This window comes from Chiloscyllium plagiosum, unplaced genomic scaffold (assembly GCF_037043375.1).
Source record: "Chiloscyllium plagiosum isolate Xiang-an unplaced genomic scaffold, Cpla_swu_hap1 HiC_scaffold_11, whole genome shotgun sequence".
In the NCBI taxonomy this organism is placed as follows: Eukaryota; Metazoa; Chordata; class Chondrichthyes; order Orectolobiformes; family Hemiscylliidae; genus Chiloscyllium; species Chiloscyllium plagiosum.
Genome location: NW_028270149.1, coordinates 23,428,356 through 23,451,206, shown reverse-complemented (window position 1 = coordinate 23,451,206; position 22,851 = coordinate 23,428,356). Strand labels below are relative to the sequence as shown.

Here is a 22,851-nt window from a genome sequence, read left to right as displayed (position 1 = left end):
TGGAGAGGTTGAATAGCCTGGGGTTGTTTTCCCTGGAGCGTTGGAGGCTGAAGGGTGACCTTCTAGAGGTTTATAAAATCATGGGGGGCATGGATAGGATAAATAGACAAAGTCTTTTTTTGGGTTCAGGGAGTCCAGAACTAGAGGGCATAGGTTTAGGGTGAGAGGGGAAAGATATAAAAAAAACTTAAGGGGCAACATTTTCACACACAGGTTGTGTGTGTATCTGGAATGAGCTGCCAAATGAAGTGGTGGAGGCTGGTACAATTGCAACATTTAAAAGCATCTAGATGGATATAGGAACAGGAATGGTTTAGAAGGATATGAGCTGGGTGCTAGCAAGTGGGACTAGATTAGGTTGGAATATCTGGTCGGCATGAACGAGGTGGACTGAAGGGTCTATTTCCATGCTATACATCTCTATGACTCTATGACTCTACGTTATGCCATAACCAGTGCTCATAAGGGCAGAGTGGGACATGCACCCTGCTCCGTTGAAAAACATCTTGACCTTCTGAAGCAATGCCAGTGCCCAATAGTGGGCATTGCTGGAATTGCACGAAGATCAGCCCATGAATCTCGAAGGTAAAAGATGCAGGGTGTAGTGGACAGGGAAGGAAGGCATCTTTGGAAGACAGTGTTGGGGCATTAGGGTTGTTGGTTTTGGAGTGCAAGCAAAGAGGTAAGGGGTGTACTAATTCCCAATATGAGTACTCTTCTGGCGTAGCACCTTACTTTCTTCCGGCCATTTTACAAACATTTTTAAAGTTTGGTTGCACATCCTTCCATGCCAAATATATTGTTGCATGGTCATGGAAATACTGGTCAGCTGAGTTTTCAACCACTTCATGCGACCTTTAATTATTTATTTAAATATGTATGGCTGAATTGTGGGTGTTCTTTTGCTCTTCCCTTGGGGCAATAACAGCAAGTTCAATTACAAGAGCCATCCAACTTTAATAAAGCAATCTTCTGCAGCTAAAGAAAAATGTTAGTTAGGCCACATTTGGAGTATTGTGTGCAGTGCTGGTCACCACATGATAGGAAGGATGTGGAGGCTTTGGAGAGATTTACCGAGATGTTGTCTGAATTGGAGCGTATTAGCTATAAAGAGAGGTTGGACAAACTTGAATATCACTGGAGTGTCAGAGATTGAGCAGCGACTTGATAAAGCTATACTAAATTAAGTGTGGCATTGATAGGATAGATGGAGACTTTTTTTAAGGAGGAAAAGTTAAACATGAGTAGGCATAGGGTTAAGGTGAGAGGGGAGAAATTTAAAGGAGGAGATGTATGAGGAAGGTTCTTTTTACACTGAAGATGGTCGGTGTCTCAGAGGGCATTTCGACAGACACAGGCAGGGAACAGTGGGGTATGGACCAGTGGGGTATGGACCAGTGGGGTATGGACCAGTGGGGTATGGGGCACTTGCAGACAGAAATAATGAAATTAGTTTACATTGGCATCATAGAACATAGAAAAATACAGCGCAGTACAGGCCCTTTGGCCCTCGATGTTGCGCCGATCCAAGCCCACCTAACCTACACTAGCCCACTATCCTCCATATGCCTATCCAATGCCCGTTTAAATGCCCATAAAGAGGGAGAGTCTACCACTGCTACTGGCAGGGCATTCCATGAACTCACGACTCAACACAGACAGGGTGGGCTGAATGGCCTGTTCCTATGCTGTACTGTTCTTTGTTCTATGCTTTATTAACTGCACACAAAGCACATGAAGACCACAAATCTTGTAGGAATGGTGGAATTATTACAGTTCTCAAAGAGTCAATTAAAAAGTATGACAAATATGAACTTGGTCTCTTTCAGGCATCATCATTTCACCTTGTCTTCTCCCCTGTCCTGTGAAGATACAATTGACTTTGGAATTCCCTCAGAGATTCTGAAATGATGCAACAAGGCAACATAGACAAACTTATCAAATGCCATCATTGCATGAAAGAGATAAATGAACAAGATCACTAGCCGAAAGAAAAGCATGTGCTTTTGGATTTAATCCCCAGAAGATAACTTGTTCATTTACTGTTGAATGTTTGCTTGTCTCCTAGCAGATTTATTTGCCACACATGAACAAGTCAAATCAGCAAGGAGGATTACTTTTATATGGGAAGGCATGCGCGAGTGGCAGTGTACACACATTGGAAAGATAATCTGATTCACTCAACACACAGTTGTGGTAAATGGGGGTTATAATACCACTTTTTAAAGTCTGTTCATTTATGGGATGTGGGCTTTATTGCCCATCGCTAATTTCTTTCGAGATACTGGTGGTGAGCTATTTCCTTGAACTGCTGTAGTTTATGAAAGGTAGGTACGCCCAAAATGCTATTAGGAAGGAAATTCTAGCAGCTTGACCCAACAACACTGAAGGAACTGTGATTTAGCTCTAATTAAGTATGGGATTTGGCTTAGAGAGCAACTTGTAGGTGGTGGCATTGCCATCTATCTGCTGCCCTTATAATTGTAGTTGATAGGGGTTGTGGATGTGGAAGGCACGATTTGTGAATTGTTGCACAGCATCTAGTGGATAGTTCATACTGTTTGGTCGGTGATGGAGGAAGTGAAAGCCATGTTTTGATGGGTGTCAATCTTCTTGAGTGTGTTGGATCTACACTCATTCAGGCAAGTGGGGAGTATTCCATCACACTCCTGACTTAGGCCTCATAAATGGTGGATGGCATTCAGGGAGTCAGGAGTTGAGTTGCCCACTGCAGGATTTACAGCTTCTGACTTGCTCTTGTAGCCATTGCCTTTATAGGATTGGTCCAGTTCAATTTCTGGTCAATGGTAACTCCCAAGTTGATGATTGTGGAGATTCAACTATGTTAATGGCAAATGGATAAACGTTTTCTTATTGGAGATGGTCAATAATGGCAATTTTGTGCCATGAACGCTATTTGCCACTTATCAGTCCAATCTTGAATATTGTTCAGGTCTTACTGCATATGGGGATGGACTGTATCAGTACCTGAGGAGTCACAAATAATACTGAACACTGTCATCATCAGAAAACCTCACCACATCTGACCTTATGATAAATGGAAAGCAATTGATGAAGCAGCTGAAGATGGTTAGGCCTAGGACTCTTCCCTGAGGAACTCTGTAGTGACATTCTGGAACTGAGATGACTGACCTCCAACAACCACAACTATCTTCCTTTGTGCTAGGTATGACTCCATTCAATAGGGAACTCTCCCCCTAACAAACCCCACACCACCTCAATTCCCACTGACTTCAGTTTTGTAGTTGATGTCACACTCAGTCAAATGTTGCAGTCACTCTCACCTCATCTTGTGTGCTCAGTTCTTTGGTCAAAGTTTGGCCCAAGGCTCCAATGAGGTCTGGAGCCGATTATTATTGGAGAAACCTTCTCAGAGCATCGACAAGTAGATTATGGCTGAGTCAATGTCACTTGGTAGCATGTAGATGGCTCCATCACTTTGTTGATGATCAAGGCTAGACTGACAGGGTGCTACTTGACCTGAATGGATCTATCCTATATTTCATAGACAGGCCATCCATGCGCAATTTTTCACATTGCTGTGTTATGCTAATGTTGTAGCTGTACTGAAGTAGCTTAGCTTGTTCTGGAGTACAAGGCTTTAGTGCGACTGCTAAAATGTAGTCAAAGTGAATGACTTTGCAGTTGCACTTAATTTACTTCCAACTTTTTGGGAGTGAATGTTTGTGCTGAACGAATTAAGACACATTAGCATATGGAAGCATAGTTCACATTTGGCACCTTAAGATTACATTGAGTGGTCACAGGTCAGATAACCTGGCCTTAGGGTCACATTTGAACATCTTAAACTTAGGAGAACGCGGTTCATCAAGGATTCATCATGTAGGAAAGGTAAGTTATTTTTTAATCTTCTGGGTTTATTTTACAATTTAGTATAATTTGCAGCATATCTTTGATATCAACATTTCAAAGTAGCAATTCAGGGTATTTTTTTGCTACACAACAAAACTTATTAAGTCAATATATTTTAACAGTGCATAGATGCAGATGTGTAAAACTCAATTTATCATGTTGAATTACTACTGGAATCAGTTACCTCTGTTTAACCCCTAGTATTTTTACAGTTTAACCTGCTCTCATGTAACACAATTTGAGTTTCAAAGCTTGAAATCTTGAGGAATTTTCTTTGTTCAAGCAAGAAATTAGATTAGATTACTTACAGTGTGGAAACAGGCCTTTCAGCCCAACAAGCCCACACCAACCCACAACCCACCCAGACCCATTCCCCTACATTTATCCCTTCACCTAACACTATGGGCAATTTAGCATGGCCAATTCACCTAACCTGCACATTTTGGTCTGTGGGAGGAAACCGGAGCACCCAGAGGAAACCCATGCAGACACGGGGAGAATGTGCAAACTCCACACAGTCAGTCACCTGAGGTGGGAATTGAGCCCGGGTCTCTGGTGCTGTGAGGCAGGAGTGCTGACCACTGTTCCACCGTGCCGCCCACTAAATGAGAGAAAGGGATAATGTATGGACTTCCCACATACAAATGATAATGCCTAAGTAAAATCCTAGTGATACAGCTGATCATATGTTAAAAAAAAAGGCTGGTATTGTTAAGAGTATCTCATCATATTACAGTTGCCCAAGGTTGGAATTGATCCCAGGCCCCTGATGGTATGAAGCAGCAGTGCTAACCACTGAGCCACCATGCCACCCCACAAATGCTGACCTTAGCAGTGACTCCCACCTCTTGAATTTAAATTAAACATGGTTACTTCGAAAAGATACTTGAAGATAATACTGTCTGTGGAAATAGATCCAAGTATAAATCACCCTGTGAAGAGAAGGAGGAAAATTACCCCTCCTTCAAAAGACACTATATTCTCACAAGATGATTACTGCACAATTGAAATAATTATTTCCATATTATTTAATACACTTATACTCCATATAAGCAAGAACACCAAAACGTTAACTTTTCATCTCAAGGTTGAGGAAGAATAAGATGAAAGGTGCTTTTAATCTCAAATATTGCAAACATTTCTTTTGATATAGTCAATTCTTACACATGCTCAGCGATCCATTGAGAAAGCTGTGGCATTGATACTCATGCTGAGTAAGATTGTCAGATGATCAGCAAGGGGAATGACGCACAAAAGATCTGATCAAGAAAAAAAACCAGACATGTACACCACCATTATTATTTAAAAAAAAACAAGATAAGAGCTTTGTTGCATTGAATCAGAACACAACTCTTACAGCTCCTTGCAAGATCATACAAATGGAAAAGGGGCATTTCTGCTTTTTCTTTGAAGATTTCACAAATTTGAACAATTTATCTTTAATTGTGAATGTAAATTCAGACTATAAGTTGCATGTGCTATGTACAAATTCTCATCATTCTCCAACAAACCTTCAAACCAGACCAAAAGCCAGCAACTAAAACAAAAACGTTCCTGTTTACTTGAGCTAAGATCAATATAATGAAAACAAGTTTAAGCGCTTGGCTCCTAAAAATAACTGGTATCAAATATTTTAATTTCCATTAGTGATGGATTAACATTTTTAAAGATCCCCATTCCTCTTCTGACATGTTAATTCAATCACTTATTTGTTTCCAGAAGTTACCTATATCAAGGTTGGGACTACAAACTTTAATTGCTAGCTTTACATTTTGAATTTCTCCTAAGATCTTGCGATTAGCAAGATCTTATTCTAACCTTCTGGTCTGAATGGTCTAAAACTTACATCTGCTGATGTGTTTACTCACAAAGCCACTGTCATCCAATATATTAGCCACTTGAGATATGGCAAATTAGGAATCCAGATTTGGATAATTGCTTCCTGATTAGTACATACAATACAAATAACTTATGACATTTCTATGTTAGTTAATGATAGGAGATGTTGTTAAGAATATATACATTTCTAAAGTACTTTTAGCAAATTGCATGATGACCACAAGCATTTCATTTGCCATAGAAATAAATGCGTGTGGCTAAAGCTGCATTTTCGTACCCACATCTGTGCCTTAGGAGAAAATCCTGTTGCCCAACACTGCACCAAGTTATAAAGGGGCAGATCAGTTTGTGCTGCTCTGTCTGGAGGAACTTCCCTCCTTGGTACCTTAGTCTGCTCTCCAACAACCCCTCACTTTCCCAATATTGGCATAATGTAATGCTTCTCAAAGTGGTCAGTTTGGAAGCAGAGGTGGACAATTTGTTGGAGGGAGCACAGCAGATACCTGCCTCTAGCTGATTAAATTTGGAGTAGAGAGTCTTGTGCATGGCCTTTTTAGTCTAGTTGTTAACTGAAGCCCGTCAGTGGGAAACGATTGCCCACCTTAGCACTTCATCCACCGACGGGTGGTAATCAATCAGTGGTTGAGAGGGAACTAGCCACGTGGAGTGATCAAGTAAAAGGTTATTGAGTAGGCTGCAGGGTATTGCTCGTCAAGCACACTCATTACCTGAACTAGGGACCTGGTATTAGCAAGAGGATAGGATGCTTGCTGAAAGACAAATTGTCTTGTTTTCCACACTGTTCTATCCCAGCCAGCTCTCCCCTCCTCGTGATCCATATCACTGATCAGTGGCTTGGTTCTTGAGCTGTTCTAGGCCTCTTCCTAACAACTCTACTGCCAGTAACCACTGCTTTGGAACCACAACTAATCAGAAGCCAGCAGGTAGGACTTATGTGCCTGGTGTCCGGAGACCCAGAGAAGACTCAATGCTGGCCAGTTACGTATCTGACAAGCACTCAATTCCATTGGACCCTTCCCAATGGGGGCCACATCAGACTCCCATCACTTCTCCAACTTGCGGATGAGACACTTGTTGCCATTTAAATTAAATTAAGTTCCATCTTGGGATTTACTTGCAATTAGTTCAATTGAGTAAATTGTATACACCTGTCCATTTTGCAGTCTCCGCTATATGGGAAGGTGAAATGCAAATGATATGAATGCTTTAAGGAACACCTTCATGCAGTCTGTAAGTGTAACCCAAGTTCCCAGTTAACTGTCACATTTAATTTTCCACCCCATTCCCGCTTTGACTTCTTGGTCCTCACACATCTGCTATTGCTCTATTTAAGCTCAAAGTAAAAGCCTGAGGAGGTCACCTTTGACAGGTTATCTTACAGCCTTTTAGGCACGAATGTTGGGTGCAATAATTACAGATTATAAATTCCCCTTTGCTGTTTATGCAGCTGTTAGTGAGGATCCTGTTCTTCCTATTTACAATTCCTTTGGCGCAATCTTTTATTTCTTTCTTGCCTTACATCATCATCTCTTTTCTCACATAATCTCTCCAGTTCTCTACTCTGTCATGGACACCACCTTTTGTTCCCTCCAATCTTTCGCTGCCTCGGGACTCACTTTTAAAAAAAAGTTGTATCCTTTACTTTATCCCCTTCTGATGAAGGCCGCAGACCAAAGACATCAACTCCGTTTCTCTCTCCACAGCGGATGCTGGGCCTGCTCAGCTTTTCCAGTACACTCTGGTTTTATCTTCAGCTGATTGCATCTTTGCTTGAACATTGACCTGCCATGTGCTGAGCCAAACCGTGTGAAGCAGTCGAATTAAAAATGCTGGATGTTAAAACTCAGCATGTTTCAATGAGCAACCACAAAAATACTGTGCATTTATATAGTGCCTTTAACATAGTAAAGCATCCTATAGCAGTTCTTAAGTGCATTCGCAATCATAGAGTCATAGAGCTTTCCAGCATGTAATCAAATGCCTCAGTTCAACTTGTCCATGCTGGCCAGAGATCCGAAATTAACCTAATCCCATTTGCCAGCATTTGGCCCATACCCCTCTGATTCCTTCCTATTTGTATATCCATCCAGATACCTTTCAAATGTTATAATTGTACCAGCCTCCATCACTTCCTCTGGCAGCTCATTCCATACACGCACCACCCTCTGTGAGAAACATTTGCCCCTTACATTTCTCTTTTAAATCTTTCTGCTCTCATCTTAAACCTATGCCCTCTAGTTTTGGACTCTGCTACCCTGAGGAAAAGACCTTGGCTATTCACCCTATCTATGCCCCTCATTATTGCAACAACCTCTATAAGGTTAACCCTCGGCCTCTGATGCTCCAGGGAAAATAGCCCCAACCTATTCAGTCCCTCCCAAAAGCTCACACCCTCCAACCCTAGCAACACTTTTGTAAATCTTTTCTGAACTTTTTCAACTTTCACAACATCCTTGTTACAGCAGGGAGACCAGATTTGAACGTAGTATTCCTCAAGCAGCCTAACCAGAGTCCTGTACAGCCGCAACATGACCTCCCTACTCCTATACTCAATGCACTGACCAATAAAGTTAATAAAAAAAGGAAACAGTAGGTCAGATGGATTCAAGCTTGCTAAAAGAGGAAGTGTTTTTAAAGAGCAATGTAGGAGATAAAATAAATAGATTGACAGATGGAATTCCAGCGTTTGGGGCCCAAGGACCAGAAGGCACAGTTGCCAATGATGAAAGGGTGTAAACTGATGATGTGCAACAGATCAGAGTTGGAATCACAACTTTGTTAATTTTATTGTCTTGTGCAAATAAGCACAGGAAGCTTTTCCAGGGGAGTCCTCTTTGATTAAGTCTTTACTCTGCAAGATTTAAAGATGCCAGTGTTAGACTGGGGTGTACAAAGTTAAAAATCACACAACACCAGGTTATAATCCAACAGGTTTAATTGGAAGCACCACCTTTCGGAGCACTGCTCCTTCATCAGCGCTCTGAAAGCTGGTGCTTCCAATTAAACTTGTTGGACTATAACCTGGTGTTGCGTGATTTTTAACTTTACTATGCAAGTTTCTGATTGTTTGATTTTGCCTATTTTTTCTTAGATTTGTGCCCACATACTTGTGCAGACACATCATTTGATATATATATATATATATATATTATATATATATATTATATTATATATATATTTGTACATGCATCTCCAATTGTCAATCTTGAGGGCAGACAATTTGTGTTCTCAACCACTGGCCAAGATGAGCTGAAAGTTTACCTCAGCAGTTCAACTTGTTTCTGCTCAGCACCGCCCAACTATTATTTTCAGTTTGATCCTTGGTATCTGTTTTTGGAATGTTTATCTATTCTGAATAATGCTCCTGCATTGACTTTGCCAATTCTTTTCCATTATTCGGAATGCTTTAATTCAATCTCCTCAAATCCTTCTCAGCCCTGTCTGAAGAGAACTAACCAAACTTCCCAAACCTTTCTTCATAAATCATGATTTTTGATACCTGGAATCATTGAGACTATTCACCTCTGAATCTCTCCTTGCTCAACAGAAACTTGTTCAAGAACTGGGATTGCACATTGGCAAAATGAGGAATTACATAAATTACTTGGGTTTCACACAGTTAATTAATAAAAAGTTCAAGCAGCCTATCCAGAGTCCTGTAAAGCTGCAACATGACCTTCCTACTCCTATACTCAATGCACTGACCAATAAAATTAACAAAATAAGGAAATAGTGGGTCAGATGGATTCAAGCCTGATAAAAGAGGAAGTGTTTTTAAGGAGCAATAAAGGAGAGAAAATAAATAGATTTACGGATGGAATTTCAGCGTTTCGGGCCCAGGGACCAGAAGGCGCAGTCGCCAATGAAAGGACGTAAACCGGTGATGTGCAACAGATCAGAGTTGGAGTCACAATGTTGCTAATTTTATTGTCTTGCACAATTAAGCACAGGAAGCTTAATTGACTGAGCTTGAAATGAAAGCTGTAAAACATATTTTGCTTTGCAAATCCAGAAGAAGTTCTGACCATCTTCTTATATTTCTGGTTAGCTTTCTCTCATTCTCTAATTTTGCCCTCTTTATTATCTTTTTAGTCATTTTTTGCTTTGTTCCACATTCAGTCTGATTTTCTGATCTGTCACAACTCTTTGAAGAATCACATGCTTTTTCATTCAACTTGATATTATGTTTAATTTAATTTGATAGCCATGGATGATAATTCCTTCCCTTAGAGTTGTCTTTTCTTATTGGAATGTACCTTTGCTGAATGTTATGAAAATGAACAGACAATTTAATATTTCTGTGATGTTGATAAAGGGATGAACGTAAGCCAGAGCACCAGAGATAACTCCATTAATCTTGTTCAAAATGATGGACAGTAGACCTCTCACATCCATACAAACGGGCAGATGGTTCCTTGAATTTGACAGGCAGCATGCCCTCAGTATTGCATTGGAGTATCAGTTGGACTTTTTGTGCTCAAGAACTGGAGTTTAGACATGAACCCAGATTCTTGGGTAAGATTGCTACCCCCTGAGATGGTACCCCCAAACAGTTAACATTCCATATCTCTCTCCTCTTTAAAAGCTGTTGAACATCCATCTGATCAACCATTTGGTCACATGTCCAAGTGTCAGCTGGCATGGTGCCAATTTTTTTTCTGTCTGATTATGCTCCTTTGATATGCCTTAAAATGTTTTACTATGATAAAAGCACAGAAACAGTTTGGTGTTCTTGAATAACACTAAGTCAAAGTTACGAGTGGTGACAGGTCTGTTATTCCTGCTGTTCGTGGTGAGGACAATTTCAGGTGATGCATTAAGAGGACTATAGAAGATGAACATTACACAACTTTAATAGGCATGGATTATAGTGTGGTTGTTTTTACAATGTACTGGTAAAAATATCCTAACTGGGTCAAGCAGACTCTCAACAGTCAGTGGTACTTTTTTATATACCAGTATTGATGGCTTCTTTCAATTGTAGAACTGACTGACTTTTCTTCTGAAGTAGACTATTTTTCTTCTTTCCCTCCAATTCCTCCATAATCTAAACCTGACACCTGAACTACTTCAAAACGATCCCACAACTGATCTCTGAACAATTGTAACCCTGTAGTTGTAAGTTAAAAGATAACTTTAAGGAGTTAGGATAGCAAGTACATGCAGTTGAGCAGTGTAGATGAACTAAGAGGTTTGTATTCTTCAGCTAACTATCTCAGCTGGTAGGAACATATTATTGAATATTCACCATCTCAGCTGGTGGGAACACAATATTGAATTCCAGTTCATACTCAAACAAAAGTTCAAAATGCATAACTAGTGACCGACTTGCATTTACAGGAAAGCAGCAAAAATGTTGCACTTCTGCAAAAAGCACTGGGTTTACTGAGTTACAACATTTTCACTGCCATGTAATCTGGAATTACAATATCGAAGTTTAGTAGCAATGTACAGATTTCTTAAAAAACCAACCTACTCAGACAGGTTATGACACATCTCTGGAGCAAGTGGGACTTGAACCTAGGACTTACTAGCTCTAAAGTTAAGGACACTGTTACTGAACCACAAAAGCCCCATTCATTACAACCTACAAACTTTTTGACCCAAATTTTTACAGTTGGAACTCACTATGTTAATTTGTTTCATTTTAGATTATCAGTTTAAAAATTATTCCAATTTCCACCCAATGACCAAAAACATCACATTGCTTAGCACCAAATAAAACATTGGAAAACTGGTTAATGTCAGGGCTGTTTCATGCTTTAGATACATTGGCAAATCTTCCCTGTTATTGAAAAGAACTCAATTCACCATTCATCACTGTCGATTGTATTTTCACAAAATGAAATATTGAGTTCTGGGGGAATGTGATACGCTCTAAAATACTGCAAATGGAAAAAAAGTCAGTGAAAATGGTGACATAATCAATGTTCACAAGTATGTTAAGGCAACTAATTCTCCCTCTCCTCTACCTCTTAATACTTTACTATCTGTGTATGGTCCCTTCACATTGCCAGGATTGTTTGTCTGACATCCAGCGCTGAATAAGCATAAATTTCCTTCAATAATTGGAAAACTGAAGGCATTATCTCTCGTTCCTGCCACAGTTTTCTAGTCATTGACTTAATTAGTCTATCTCCTGGCAGTTGCTGAGCAGTTACTTTCAAACATGCGGTCCTATCTGACACTAAGATGAGTTTCTGAGCTCATATCTTCATTACTGTGTGCTGCCTATTTCTACCTTAGAGTCATAGAGTCAGAGATGTACAGCATGGAAACAGACCCTTCGATCCAACCCGTCCATGCTGACCAGATATCCCAACCCAATCTAGTCCCACCTGCCAGCACCCAGCCCAAATCCCTCCAAACCCTTCCTATCCATATATCCATCCAAATGCCTCTTAAATGTGGCAATTGTACCAGCCTCCACCACTTCCTCTGGCAGCTCATTCCATACACGTACTACCCTCTGTGTGAAAAAGTTGCCCCTTAGGTCTCTTTTAATATTATTTGATGCTACCTCTGCCTCAGGTCATCTGCTCCCGAAAACTTCCATATGTTAGCCTGGATCTGACTGTTTCAATGCACTGCTAACTGGTCTCCTATAGTCTACCCTCACTAGACTTGAGGTGATGCAAAACTTAGCTATGCAGGCTAACTCACACCTATTCCCGGTCACCGTCACCTCTGTACCTACTCACTAACTTATATTGCTGAGCAATGCATGAATTTTATAAAGTCTCGTTGTCATTTTCAAATCCCTCCACGGGATTCGCCCTCCCACACCTCTGCAATCTGCTCCAGCCACATAACTTTCCTGAGATCTCTGTGCCCCTCCACTTCTCGACCTTCCGTTTTAATTGCACCCTCGCTGATGGCCATGCCGCCAGCTGTCAAGGCCTCTTTCTACCTCTCCAGCCGGCCTTCCACTTTTAAGATGCTCCTTAAAATCTACCTCGTCGCTCCAGCTCAGGCCATCTCCCTTAGCTGCTCAGTGTCAGGTGGCGTTTGTGAAGCGTCCTGGCTCCTTTTTACTCCAACCAAAGGCGTTATACAAATGTAAGGAGCTGGTGCCATTCCTGGATGCATAGAGCCTGCACTGGACATACCGAGCAGAGTGATGGGTGTGGAGCCAAGGAAGAGGAATCTTTTGTCATTTGTACCTTTGAGTAAAACGTTTTCTTGGGCAAAGTAGCGGAGAGGACAATGTAAAATTACCCCTTTAGCACCTAATAGAACTCTGCCTCTCTCCTCCCCTACACACTCTACTGAGAAGTTTGTACAACGATTATAACTTTAGATGAAAACACACGGGCTTTATTTTTAAATGGGGGTGGGAAGTGGACAGCATACGGAGTTCTCACCGACAGTTCGGCCGGCTCATAATGCAGGTACTCAGTTCCCACTCACTGTTACGAGTTCCCACTAGTAAGACAGCAACACAAACACTCTTCAGAGAACATCAGAACCGTCCGTGAGGTGCACTTCTATTTGCAAAGGGACAACTTAACGCCACAGTTGGAATCACACCAGTCTTGCACTCAAAAAAAAGGCAACCCTTCAAACATCTCCAGCAGCCCGTAACAAAAATAGCGACTACAGATCTGCAGCTGCAGTTATGTTTAAACGAAAACAATTTTCTGGCCGCCGCTGTTTGTATCTCAATGATTGTTAGAAGGGGGGGGGGACAAAACCCAGAGGGGTAAAGAGAAAGAACATATCAAAATATAATACTCACCGCTGCTTCGGAGTTCTCCACCAAAAGTGTTAGCGCCGATAGCAGCAAAAATATCCGAACGCTAAGTCGGTCGAAGGAGGAATACTCAAGCCTCATTTTTTTTCCTCCCAGGCTCTTTGATCAACTGTTTGAAATTGCACATCCACACATGTTCTATTCGGAAATAGAGAAAAGGATTGATATTCCGTAAAGAGAGAGCTGTGGTGAGGAGGGGGGGGGGGGGGGGGGGATGTAGAAATTTACTGAGAATGTGCTGCTATAGCCTGTATGTGTGTAAAACAGTGAAAGAGACAGAGAGAGAGCGAGAGGGAGAGTGCAATAGCCAGTTACTCTATGCCTCTCACCCCTCTATCTAACAGCCCAGGCACTGTCTCCTCGCTCTCCCTCTAATCTCCACAATCCGGCAGAACTACTTCCTATACAAACTGTACCACTTCGCAAAGGGGGGGAAAAAAAGAGAATGGCTTTAACCTGCTGTGTTCAGAGTTGGTGGGGGGGGGGGGGGGGGGGGGAGCTGAGAGAAATAAATCAAAGCACCTCCAATAGGAGCTGCCGCCCCGCCCCACCCAGCCGTCCTGACCCCTCCTTTGTTTCCTCTTGGCTTAACTTTATTTTCTTTAAAAAAAAACAAGAGGGGGAGTGGAAAAGTTAGCAAACTTTGTTTGAGGGACTATTTTACTTTAGCGGTTATGAATGCAACTGCGCTTGCAAAAGGGATTGAGAGACATTGCTGAACACTCCGGTGAATTAAGGGGGAGCGAACATTTCGATGCTAAATGATAAAAAAAAGGAGCAGCGAGTGAGTATCGCCTTTCATGTGTATTGTCACATCGCTTCATTTAAACCGTTTAGACAGCCCGGTGGCGTGATTCTGATGCTGCTATAAATGCACTTGCCTGTGTTATTTTTTGATGGGAAGCTTGTAATATTATTGATTGGGAGGGGGTTAATTGGAGTGGGGTTTTTTTTCTGACCCAGAGCTCTGAAAACTCCGCCCCTTGCCCCTATCCCCCGGCTTTTTATGGATCAGATTACAGGAGAGGGAACAGGGATCACCCTCAGTTCATTTCTCAAAGCCGCCTGCAGCTCCTCCGTTCCTAAAAATAAAACAAAACACGAGGTAGTGTTTATTCTATAACGCACCGATTGTTTTTCTGCTGCTTCCATTTCTGCTGTTCTCACTCTCTCTCACACTCTCTCTCACTCTCTCTCTGTCTCTCTCTCCCGAAGGCGGTGATCTTCCAGTGGGTCTTTCAATGACCGGAGTGACACAGAAGCAAGAGATCTGAAGCCGGTTGTGAGTCTCGCCCCCAGCACCGTTGATTTGTAGCAGAACAAATCCACCAGGATGACCGATTGGTATGTGAGAAACTCTCCCTCAGCCTCAGAGCGAATTGAGTGTCGGATTTTACTGTAGAGTCATGTAACAGACACGACAGCAGAGAACGGGACCTCACTTGTAACTGTGATATCAGAATCTCTTGTGCTCTGAGCTATTGCTGGCGCAGAATGGAGCCTCTTTTTAAAAAGAGAATTGCTTTTTCTTTCAGGATCCTACTTGTGGTCCTAGGCTCTTTGGCTGCTGACTTGGTCCAAGCGGTGAGTTGCTGGGGAGGTGTGTGTGTGTGTGTGTGTAAATGTCATTCCCATGTTAAATTATTCAACTGCATTTTGTTCTTTCTGTGTTCGGGATACATGGACATGCCTCGTCTTTACAAAACATGGCAAAAGTCTGTCTTCAAAACAAAAATTCGTGTAACTTGAGTTTCAAAAGGATGTAATTGTTGCTGCTATTAATGTTCATCATCTCGAATATTTACTCTATGGCAACCAGCTCGGTCTAAGGAAATGCATTTAAATTTAGAAATGTGTATTTTAAAAAAATAATTAACAATTTTGAAAAAACCCAACAATCGCACGATGAAGGCTGAGTGTCCCGGTCAATATGATGCGGATTAAACTTAATAAAAAAATAATCATTTAAAAAATAACCGTTGCATGTTCAATGTGAATTGTGCCCCTCAGTGCTGAGGAGCTGGGCAGAAGTGTGTCACAACTGAGTTCGGTTTTATCCTTTCAGCCTGTAACTAACGCAGACTTTCGTGTTAAATTCAAAGCCTTTGCTTGATTTGACCCACTGGCAGTAGCGATGGGATCCGCGCTTGAAACATTGCAGCAGGATGTAAGCTTTAGCTTTCTGTTGAGTAGCAACTGATTGAACTGGGCACCAAGTTAGCCGCTGAGCCCATGGCAACAGTTTGCAGGAACCAATGAGTTTCAGAACCAGGTTCAATTGAAGGCCCGGGTAAAACACAGCGTTGAAACGTGTCTGTGTTCGAAGAGTTCAGATTGCTCGACATAGTCCAATACAAAGACTGCGCGTTTATACCTGAGCAGATAAATGTGCTTTGTAAATTGAACCTTCTGTGAACTGCCATTCTCTTCGTGTGAGCAACGAATGGAACTCTGTTTTGAGAAAACAGCAGTGGTGCATCTGAGTGTTAGAAAAACATTGTTGCACCTGCCAATCGTATAGGTATCCCATTGAAACAAAGTGGGGGTGTGAAAACGAGGACAAGTGAATACAAAAATGAACACACCAGTCCTGCCCACATATTGGCCAATGTAACAGTCTCAGTTTTTCACTTTACAGCATAGGTTACTAGTATACCTGACTGACTCCCCCCCCCCCCCCCCACCAATCAATCCCATATTATGTTGACAGAGCACCCACTGACCCCAGTTATGATTTCACTTTTGCCCAGTTATGATTAGCCTGTCCAGACTCAGCAAGGACAGAGTCTGGACATGGTCTCCAGGGCTAAATTACAGAATGGGCAATGCTTTGGCTAAATGAGCAACAGGAGTGGAGTGAACCTGGATTAGGTGCAGCTACTAGTGATTATTGCATTCTTCCATTTATAAAGTCTATGAAATGTCTCAACTGCAAGATTATTTCCCATGATGTGTTGGACAGGAAAAGGACAATCTTTTTTGTACTAACAATTCATGGGTCAAGTGGAATAAAAAACAGTCAATCTTTAAACATGGAAAACTGGAAAGAATGGTGTAAGTCAGTTTTACTTTATCTTTCCTCCTTTCCTGAAGGTGCTGATTGTGGTGAGGTATTTACTTGGGCACCAGCTGCTATTCAATGTATTGTCAAAAGGGTTGGCTGTGAATCATGGTGAGTGGTAATGGCTGAATTGGCAACTGGCGAAAATTTCCAATGGGGTCACTGGGTTGCAGTTAGGAGTATTGGACATGATGTCTGATTTATAGCCAACTTACGGAGGGTTGTCTGAGCCAACTGTTGTCACCCTTCCAACAGTTTGGATGATCAACTCATTTCAGACAGACTGGACAATTGGATTTAAACGTTCTCTTTACTACATGGCTCAGCTCAATCATAGCAAGTACATTTATTCATAGAGATAGCTCACTGCACTATCATGTAGTCACAGTCAGATTTTTTGTGTAAGCATCCATTCAGTAAGAATCCATAAGGATGTAGGAAGAAACTAACATTGTCTGAATTTGATATATTTTTTAACTATAAAAATTGGCCCTATTTAAGAAGTGATTGCATTTGATTAATGTCTGGGTCACACACCTCTGAATAAAGAGAATGCACTGCTTGTGAGATAATGCAGATTAAAGAACAGTTACATGGGCTGATTATAGTTTATATAGGCAAAATATGTTGCTACAGTGAAAGGTATTTGAGAGTAGACAATACATTCTAATTAAAATTGAGTGCTGTAACTGGATCAACTCGTACACATCAGGCTTGTAAAATAAATGATCTTTTGTGCTTGTACATGGTTCCAAAATGTAGGCAAATAAGCAGCTTTGCTATCACATCTCTATAATTATTGAAATAAACTTTAAAAATAGACTTCAGTATCGGCATTGAAACTAAAGGCCTTTATTATGTAAAATCTACGCCACGGAGCAGGTTATTCAGTTCAATGTGTCTATAACACTATTAATTCTCTATATGAGCCTTTTCCCACCTCTTCTCATCCAGCTACATGTTCTTCTGTTCATTTCTTCAATATGTTCTTATCTAGCTTTTAATTAACTGTATCCATGCTCGTCACCTTAATCAATCCATTAAGTAACAAGTTCCACTTTCCCATCACTGGCTGAGTAAAGAGATTTTCCCTGTTGAATTTATTTATGATGTAAATATCTTGGGATAGTGTTGGTCTAGAGTATGATGAACAGTAAAAATTCCAAACAGCTACTCAGTACATATTTCAGTTGAATTAGAAATGATTTACAGACAATTATCTTATTCCTAGGTTCCAATGACAGGTCTGATTTAAATTTTTGTCACCTCTGCCTCCTTTATTGACTTGCTTCAAGGGACCACTATTATTTCAACTGATTAGTGCAGGGAGTACAACCATCACGTCTGTTCATGGTGGTGTAAGAGCAGTTGGAGCATGGAAGATGATGTTACTGAATATTATAAGCCTCTGAACGAACTTGTCAAGGAAGATGTTGAGAGGATGTTTCTCCTCATGAGGGAATCATTGTCTAGGCTCATTCATGAGATTAGTAAGCATTCTGAAGCAATACATGCTCAGTTGATGTGGAAGAGGTACAAAAATTTGAAACAGATCTGTCATAGGAACCTAGAGCTAGGGGACATAGTTTCCAAATAAGAGCATCCAATTTAAGACTGAAATCAAGGGGACTTTATTTACATGGACCACCATTAATCTTTGAAATTCTGTACTTTACAGAACAGTGGAGGCTGAGTCATTGAATATATTCAAGGCTCGGTTAGGTAGATTTCTAATCTACAGGAGAGTTGAGGATTATAGGGTGGCCAGTGGGAAAGTGAAGTTGAGCCATTGATCCGATCAGCCATGACATGTGGAGCCTGAAAGCAGTAACTATTTTGTGCTTCAATTTTTATTGCTCTTAGGTTCAAACTGGAATTGAAATCTTGCATGATTTTTGCTTCCCTAACACAGTAACACTGATGTCAGTAGTATCACTGCCTCCTTGAGTGAGACCTATTGACTCACTTTGGACAGAGAATGAGACCTGGGATCTTCTCATCTGTCTGGCTAAGTTGAACAATGCTTCCATCAACTGAGCCACCAGACGACTTTCAGATACAACTCAGGACCCATTCTGTTGATTGTTCAAATCTGCAAGTCCACTGAAACCTGAAATTTCATTCTAGGTGTCTAATCTTTATCAAACTACTTGACTTGCTGGATTGGTTTAGAACAGTACCATACATTACTTTTCACTATCAGTTTTACATTTAATTAGAAGAGGAGCCAAATCAGTGATTAAATTCTCACTGATCTCATGAAACAACTCCATGGGAGCTACATGGCAAAATGGGAATTTGTTTAGATTTAGATAAGCTGCAAATTGAGTTTTCCATTAACATGAACTCATCTGGGTAGTCCGGAAGTGCAGGAATTTCCACGTCCCCATATAAATTGCAATGAGTAATGGGATGTAGTTAGCAATTCATTTAAAAAAAAGGTAACTTCTAAGAGTGGTGATAGTGGGATATAACTGACAAGAATTTGGGAGAGAAGATGCCAGGTTGAGTTACTGATCACCCTTATCGTGGTCATCAGCAAGTGCAAGGAAGAGACTACTTTTCTGGCCTGAGAATTTATGGAAATGGGAAAAAGAAGGAAGTGGAAATTTTTAAAAATAACCAGGTTAAAAAGAAATGGTAACCATGAAAGAATGTGAATAAATTTGGTAAGATGTAGTAATGAGAAAATCGTCATTTGTTAGTACAAAACTTGAGGATTGCTGAAAAAAGATTTGTTTTGTCAAGGCTTATTATCTTCCACTCAACAAGACATTTACAAGAATACCATTGTAAGATGGAACAACATTTCACACTGTATGAAAGGAGAGTGATGATTGCTTGGGAGGTGGACTCTGATTGTCATGGAAATGCATTAGTTAGATGCTGACTAACAATTAACAGCCAAACCTTGTTTTAATTTGATTTATATTCAAGCAAAGTTTGGCAGTTAACTGTCAGTCATCATTTAATGGGTGGCACGGTGGCTCAGTATGGGTGGCACGATGGCTCAGTGGTTAGCACTGCTGCCTCATAGCACCAGGGTCCCAGGTTTGATTCCAACCTCAGGCGACTCTCTGTGTGGAGTTTGCACATTCTCCCCGTGTCTGCGTGGGTTTCCTCTGGGTGCTCCGGTTTCCTCCAACAGTCACAAAGATGTGCAGGTCAGGTGAATTGGCTATGGTAAATTGCCCATAGTGTTAAGTGCATTGGCCAGAGGGAAACGGGTCTGGGTGGGTTACTCTTCAGAGGGTTGGTGTGGACTGGTTGGGCCGAAGTGCCTGTTTCTACACTGTAGGGAATCTAATCTAATCTAATCTAAACTAATGCCTTTTCCTTGGCAATCTCTTCTGACCAATGTCCATTTGCCAACCAAACAGCAGTAATTTCTCATGCAGTATTAAAATGTTGTTTACTTTCACAATGTGTAAAAAGCGCATACACCAAAAAAGGAAGATATTGCTTTAAACCAAGAAGACTGTAAAGAGCTGGCTGTTTTATTTATATATGTATAGAGGATAAATTATGAGTTGTATACAATGTTGACTTGGAGCAATGAGAGCAAAAACAGACAGTATGGAGCTGATTGGTTCTGAATGAGGAGGCAATGGCTTGACAACAATAATTTGATTGGTACCTGACCAGGTGATCATGTCTTGTGTGGAGCCAGAACAGCAGAAATGCATCTGGAAAGCCTATAAAAGGAAAATGTCAAAAATCTCTCTGCACTTCTCTCTTGTGTGGTATTATACCACAAAGTCTCCAGGCATAGCTAATTGTCTTCTGCAGATTTTTTTCTGCAATCCCCCTGTTGAAAAAGGGATAATTACTTAAGTAATGCGAAAAGGGCCACATTCTCAACCAGTGAATGAAAGAGAGCATCAATCTGTCAACAACTTTGTTTTATCAGCAAAGAACTAAAATTGAATTAGAAGAAACCAAAAGAAAATAATTTACCTGTGGTCCAGCTTGGTGCTATTGAACTGTGTTTCCGTAATTACTTCCCTTAATTTTCATGCCTTGTCACTCTCTGTGTGTCTGTTTGTGAAAAAGGGGAATTCAAAAGAGATATACCGAGATATTAGTCAGTTTCTTTCCTGCCACAATCTGTTTGCAATACATGGCTGTTTAATTGTTAAGACGAAAGCCCTGGTGTTTTTGTTGGCCTGTGCTCATCTGTCAGGTATACTGGGGACTTTGGATAGTTTTTTCACACATTGGTGATGACTCCAGGAATAGTGGGGTGTGATTTCCAGCACACCAGCCCAGTAAGTTATAATAACTAGCATTCTTATGATTATCCTGATGAGTGCAAGACAAAAGCTTCAATAAGTGTATCATTTTTCAGTAATATGAGGAAATGATAGGTACATAGGGATCAACTTGAAGAAATGGACCGCTTTTTTTTTAAAGAGTTATGTAAGTCAAGATTAATTCAGTCAAAGTTAATTTGACTGATTCCTGAGATTAATGTATTACCTTGTGATGAAGGTTTGCACAGATTGGGCTGATAATCTTTAGAGTTTAGCAGAGTGATCTTATTGACATATATAAGATCCTGAGGGGACTTGACAAAGTAGACATTGAAAAGATACTTCCTTTTGGATGAGAGACTAGAACTAGGTGCTCAATTTAAAATTGAAGGGACTTCCATTTAAGACAGTGTGAGGAGTATGTTCTCTCTCAGAGGATCTTGAGTCCGTGGAACTTTTTGCCCCACTGTGAGTAATGGAGTCATACAGCAAGGGAACAGACCCTTCAGTCCTACTCATACATGCCAGCCAGACATCCTGATCTGACTTAGTCCCATTTGCCAGCATTCGGCCCATACCTCACGAAACCCTTTCTATTCATATACCCATCCAACATTTGCCTTTCAAATGTTGTAAGTGTATCCTCCTCCACAACTTCCTCTGGCAGCTTGTTTGTACCACACTATCCTCTGCTTGAAAAAGTTACCCCTCAGGTCCCTTTTAAATCTTTCCCTTCTCACCTTAAACCTATACTGTCTAGTTTTGGACTCCCCCCACCCCAGGAAAAAGACCTTCACTCTATCCATGCCTCTCATGATGTTATAAACTTCCATAAAGTCACCCCTCAGCCTCTGACACTCCAGACATATCCAGCCTGTCCGTATAACTCAACCCCTCCAGTCCTGGCAGTATTCTTATAAATCTTTTCTGAGCTCTCTCAAGTTTCACAACATCCTTCATGAAATATTTAGGAGATAGGTTGACTCTTGGCTAACAAGGAAATCGAAGAGTATCAGGAGTGGGCAGGAATATGGCTTGTACCACAAAGAGAGCAGCCAAGCTCTTTTCAAATGATGTGGCCAACCACAGCAGCCAAGTTACCTGCTGCAACTCCAAAGGCATATCATCACGTATGTTAAGATCTGTGATATTATTAGAAGGGCTTATGCCCGAAACGTCGATTCTCCTGTTCACTGGATGCTGCCTGACCTGCTGCGCTTTTCCAGCAACACATTTTCAGCTCAGAATTAAAGGGCACCAATTTAAGATTGAGAAGAGGAGGAATTTCTTTTCTGTAAGGGTTTTGAGTCTTTGGAACTCCTTGCCACAGAGAGCTGTAGGGATAGAGTACATTTATGGCTGAGATAGATAGATTCTTCATCAGCAAGGGAATCAAAGGTTAATGGCAAAGGGTCGGAAAATGGACTTGCGGAATGTCGGATTAGGAGTGATCCTGTTAAATGTTGGAGCAAACCTAACGGGCTGAACAGCCCTTTTCTCTTCCTATTTCTTATCGTCTTTAACAAATAAATTACATCTCCAGTATAAAGTGTTATGCCTTGCTTCAGTTACACACACTCACCTTTTGTGGCACAACTGTGCACCTATTGGCAGGAGGATGCAATTATAGTATGACACATTTACCAGGACAGTTTTTACCAGTTATAAATTGTAACAAGTTTTCAGTCATTAGATTTACCATATTTGTTCAGATTTAGAATGTAACTTTTGTGTAGTTAACTTATATAAATTTCAGAATAGAGGGGCAGGTGTAAAAATTCAGGCTGGCCATGTTTGCACATTCAGCAGGTCCTTTTGCTGTTCCGGCTGGTTTACTTGTGTATTCACTTCAGTGTGAACTAAATTATGGAAGAAATCACTTGACCTTTTTACCCCAATTTTGTTAACTGGTGGATCTTTTAGAGCACTGTGAGACATCGACATTGCTCAGAAAAAAATTTGTTTGTTCAATTACATATCAGCTTTCTTCAAATTCTCACTTTGCTTGATTCTTCTCACACGATGACACC

General features: G+C 40.9%; 2 protein-coding genes across 7 annotated transcripts in view; one reads left to right on the top strand and one right to left on the bottom strand.

Annotated features, from left to right (window-relative positions):
- Positions 1-13,939, bottom strand: part of col4a5 (collagen, type IV, alpha 5 (Alport syndrome)) — a 259,440-nt gene extending 245,501 nt beyond the window's left edge. For 2 of the 3 annotated variants that reach the window (XM_043705036.2, XM_087991901.1), the window contains exon 1: positions 13,493-13,804. In XM_043705036.2, the coding sequence (XP_043560971.2) occupies positions 13,493-13,588 (96 nt within the window). In that variant the 5' untranslated portion in view covers positions 13,589-13,804. Of the gene's footprint in view, positions 1-13,492; positions 13,805-13,836 lie in introns of those variants that run through there. The other variant, XM_087991900.1, reaches the window with a different exon arrangement.
- Positions 13,940-14,076: 137 nt separating this feature from the next.
- The window catches only part of col4a6 (collagen, type IV, alpha 6), a 423,829-nt gene continuing 415,054 nt past the window's right edge, over positions 14,077-22,851 (top strand). For 2 of the 4 annotated variants that reach the window (XM_043705027.2, XM_087991898.1), the window contains exons 1-3: positions 14,077-14,291; positions 14,723-14,851; positions 15,043-15,091. In XM_043705027.2, coding sequence (XP_043560962.2) covers positions 14,841-14,851; positions 15,043-15,091 — 60 coding nt within the window. In that variant the 5' untranslated portion in view covers positions 14,077-14,291; positions 14,723-14,840. Of the gene's footprint in view, positions 14,292-14,449; positions 14,613-14,722; positions 14,852-15,042; positions 15,092-22,851 lie in introns of those variants that run through there. The other 2 variants (XM_087991899.1, XM_087991897.1) reach the window with 2 other exon arrangements.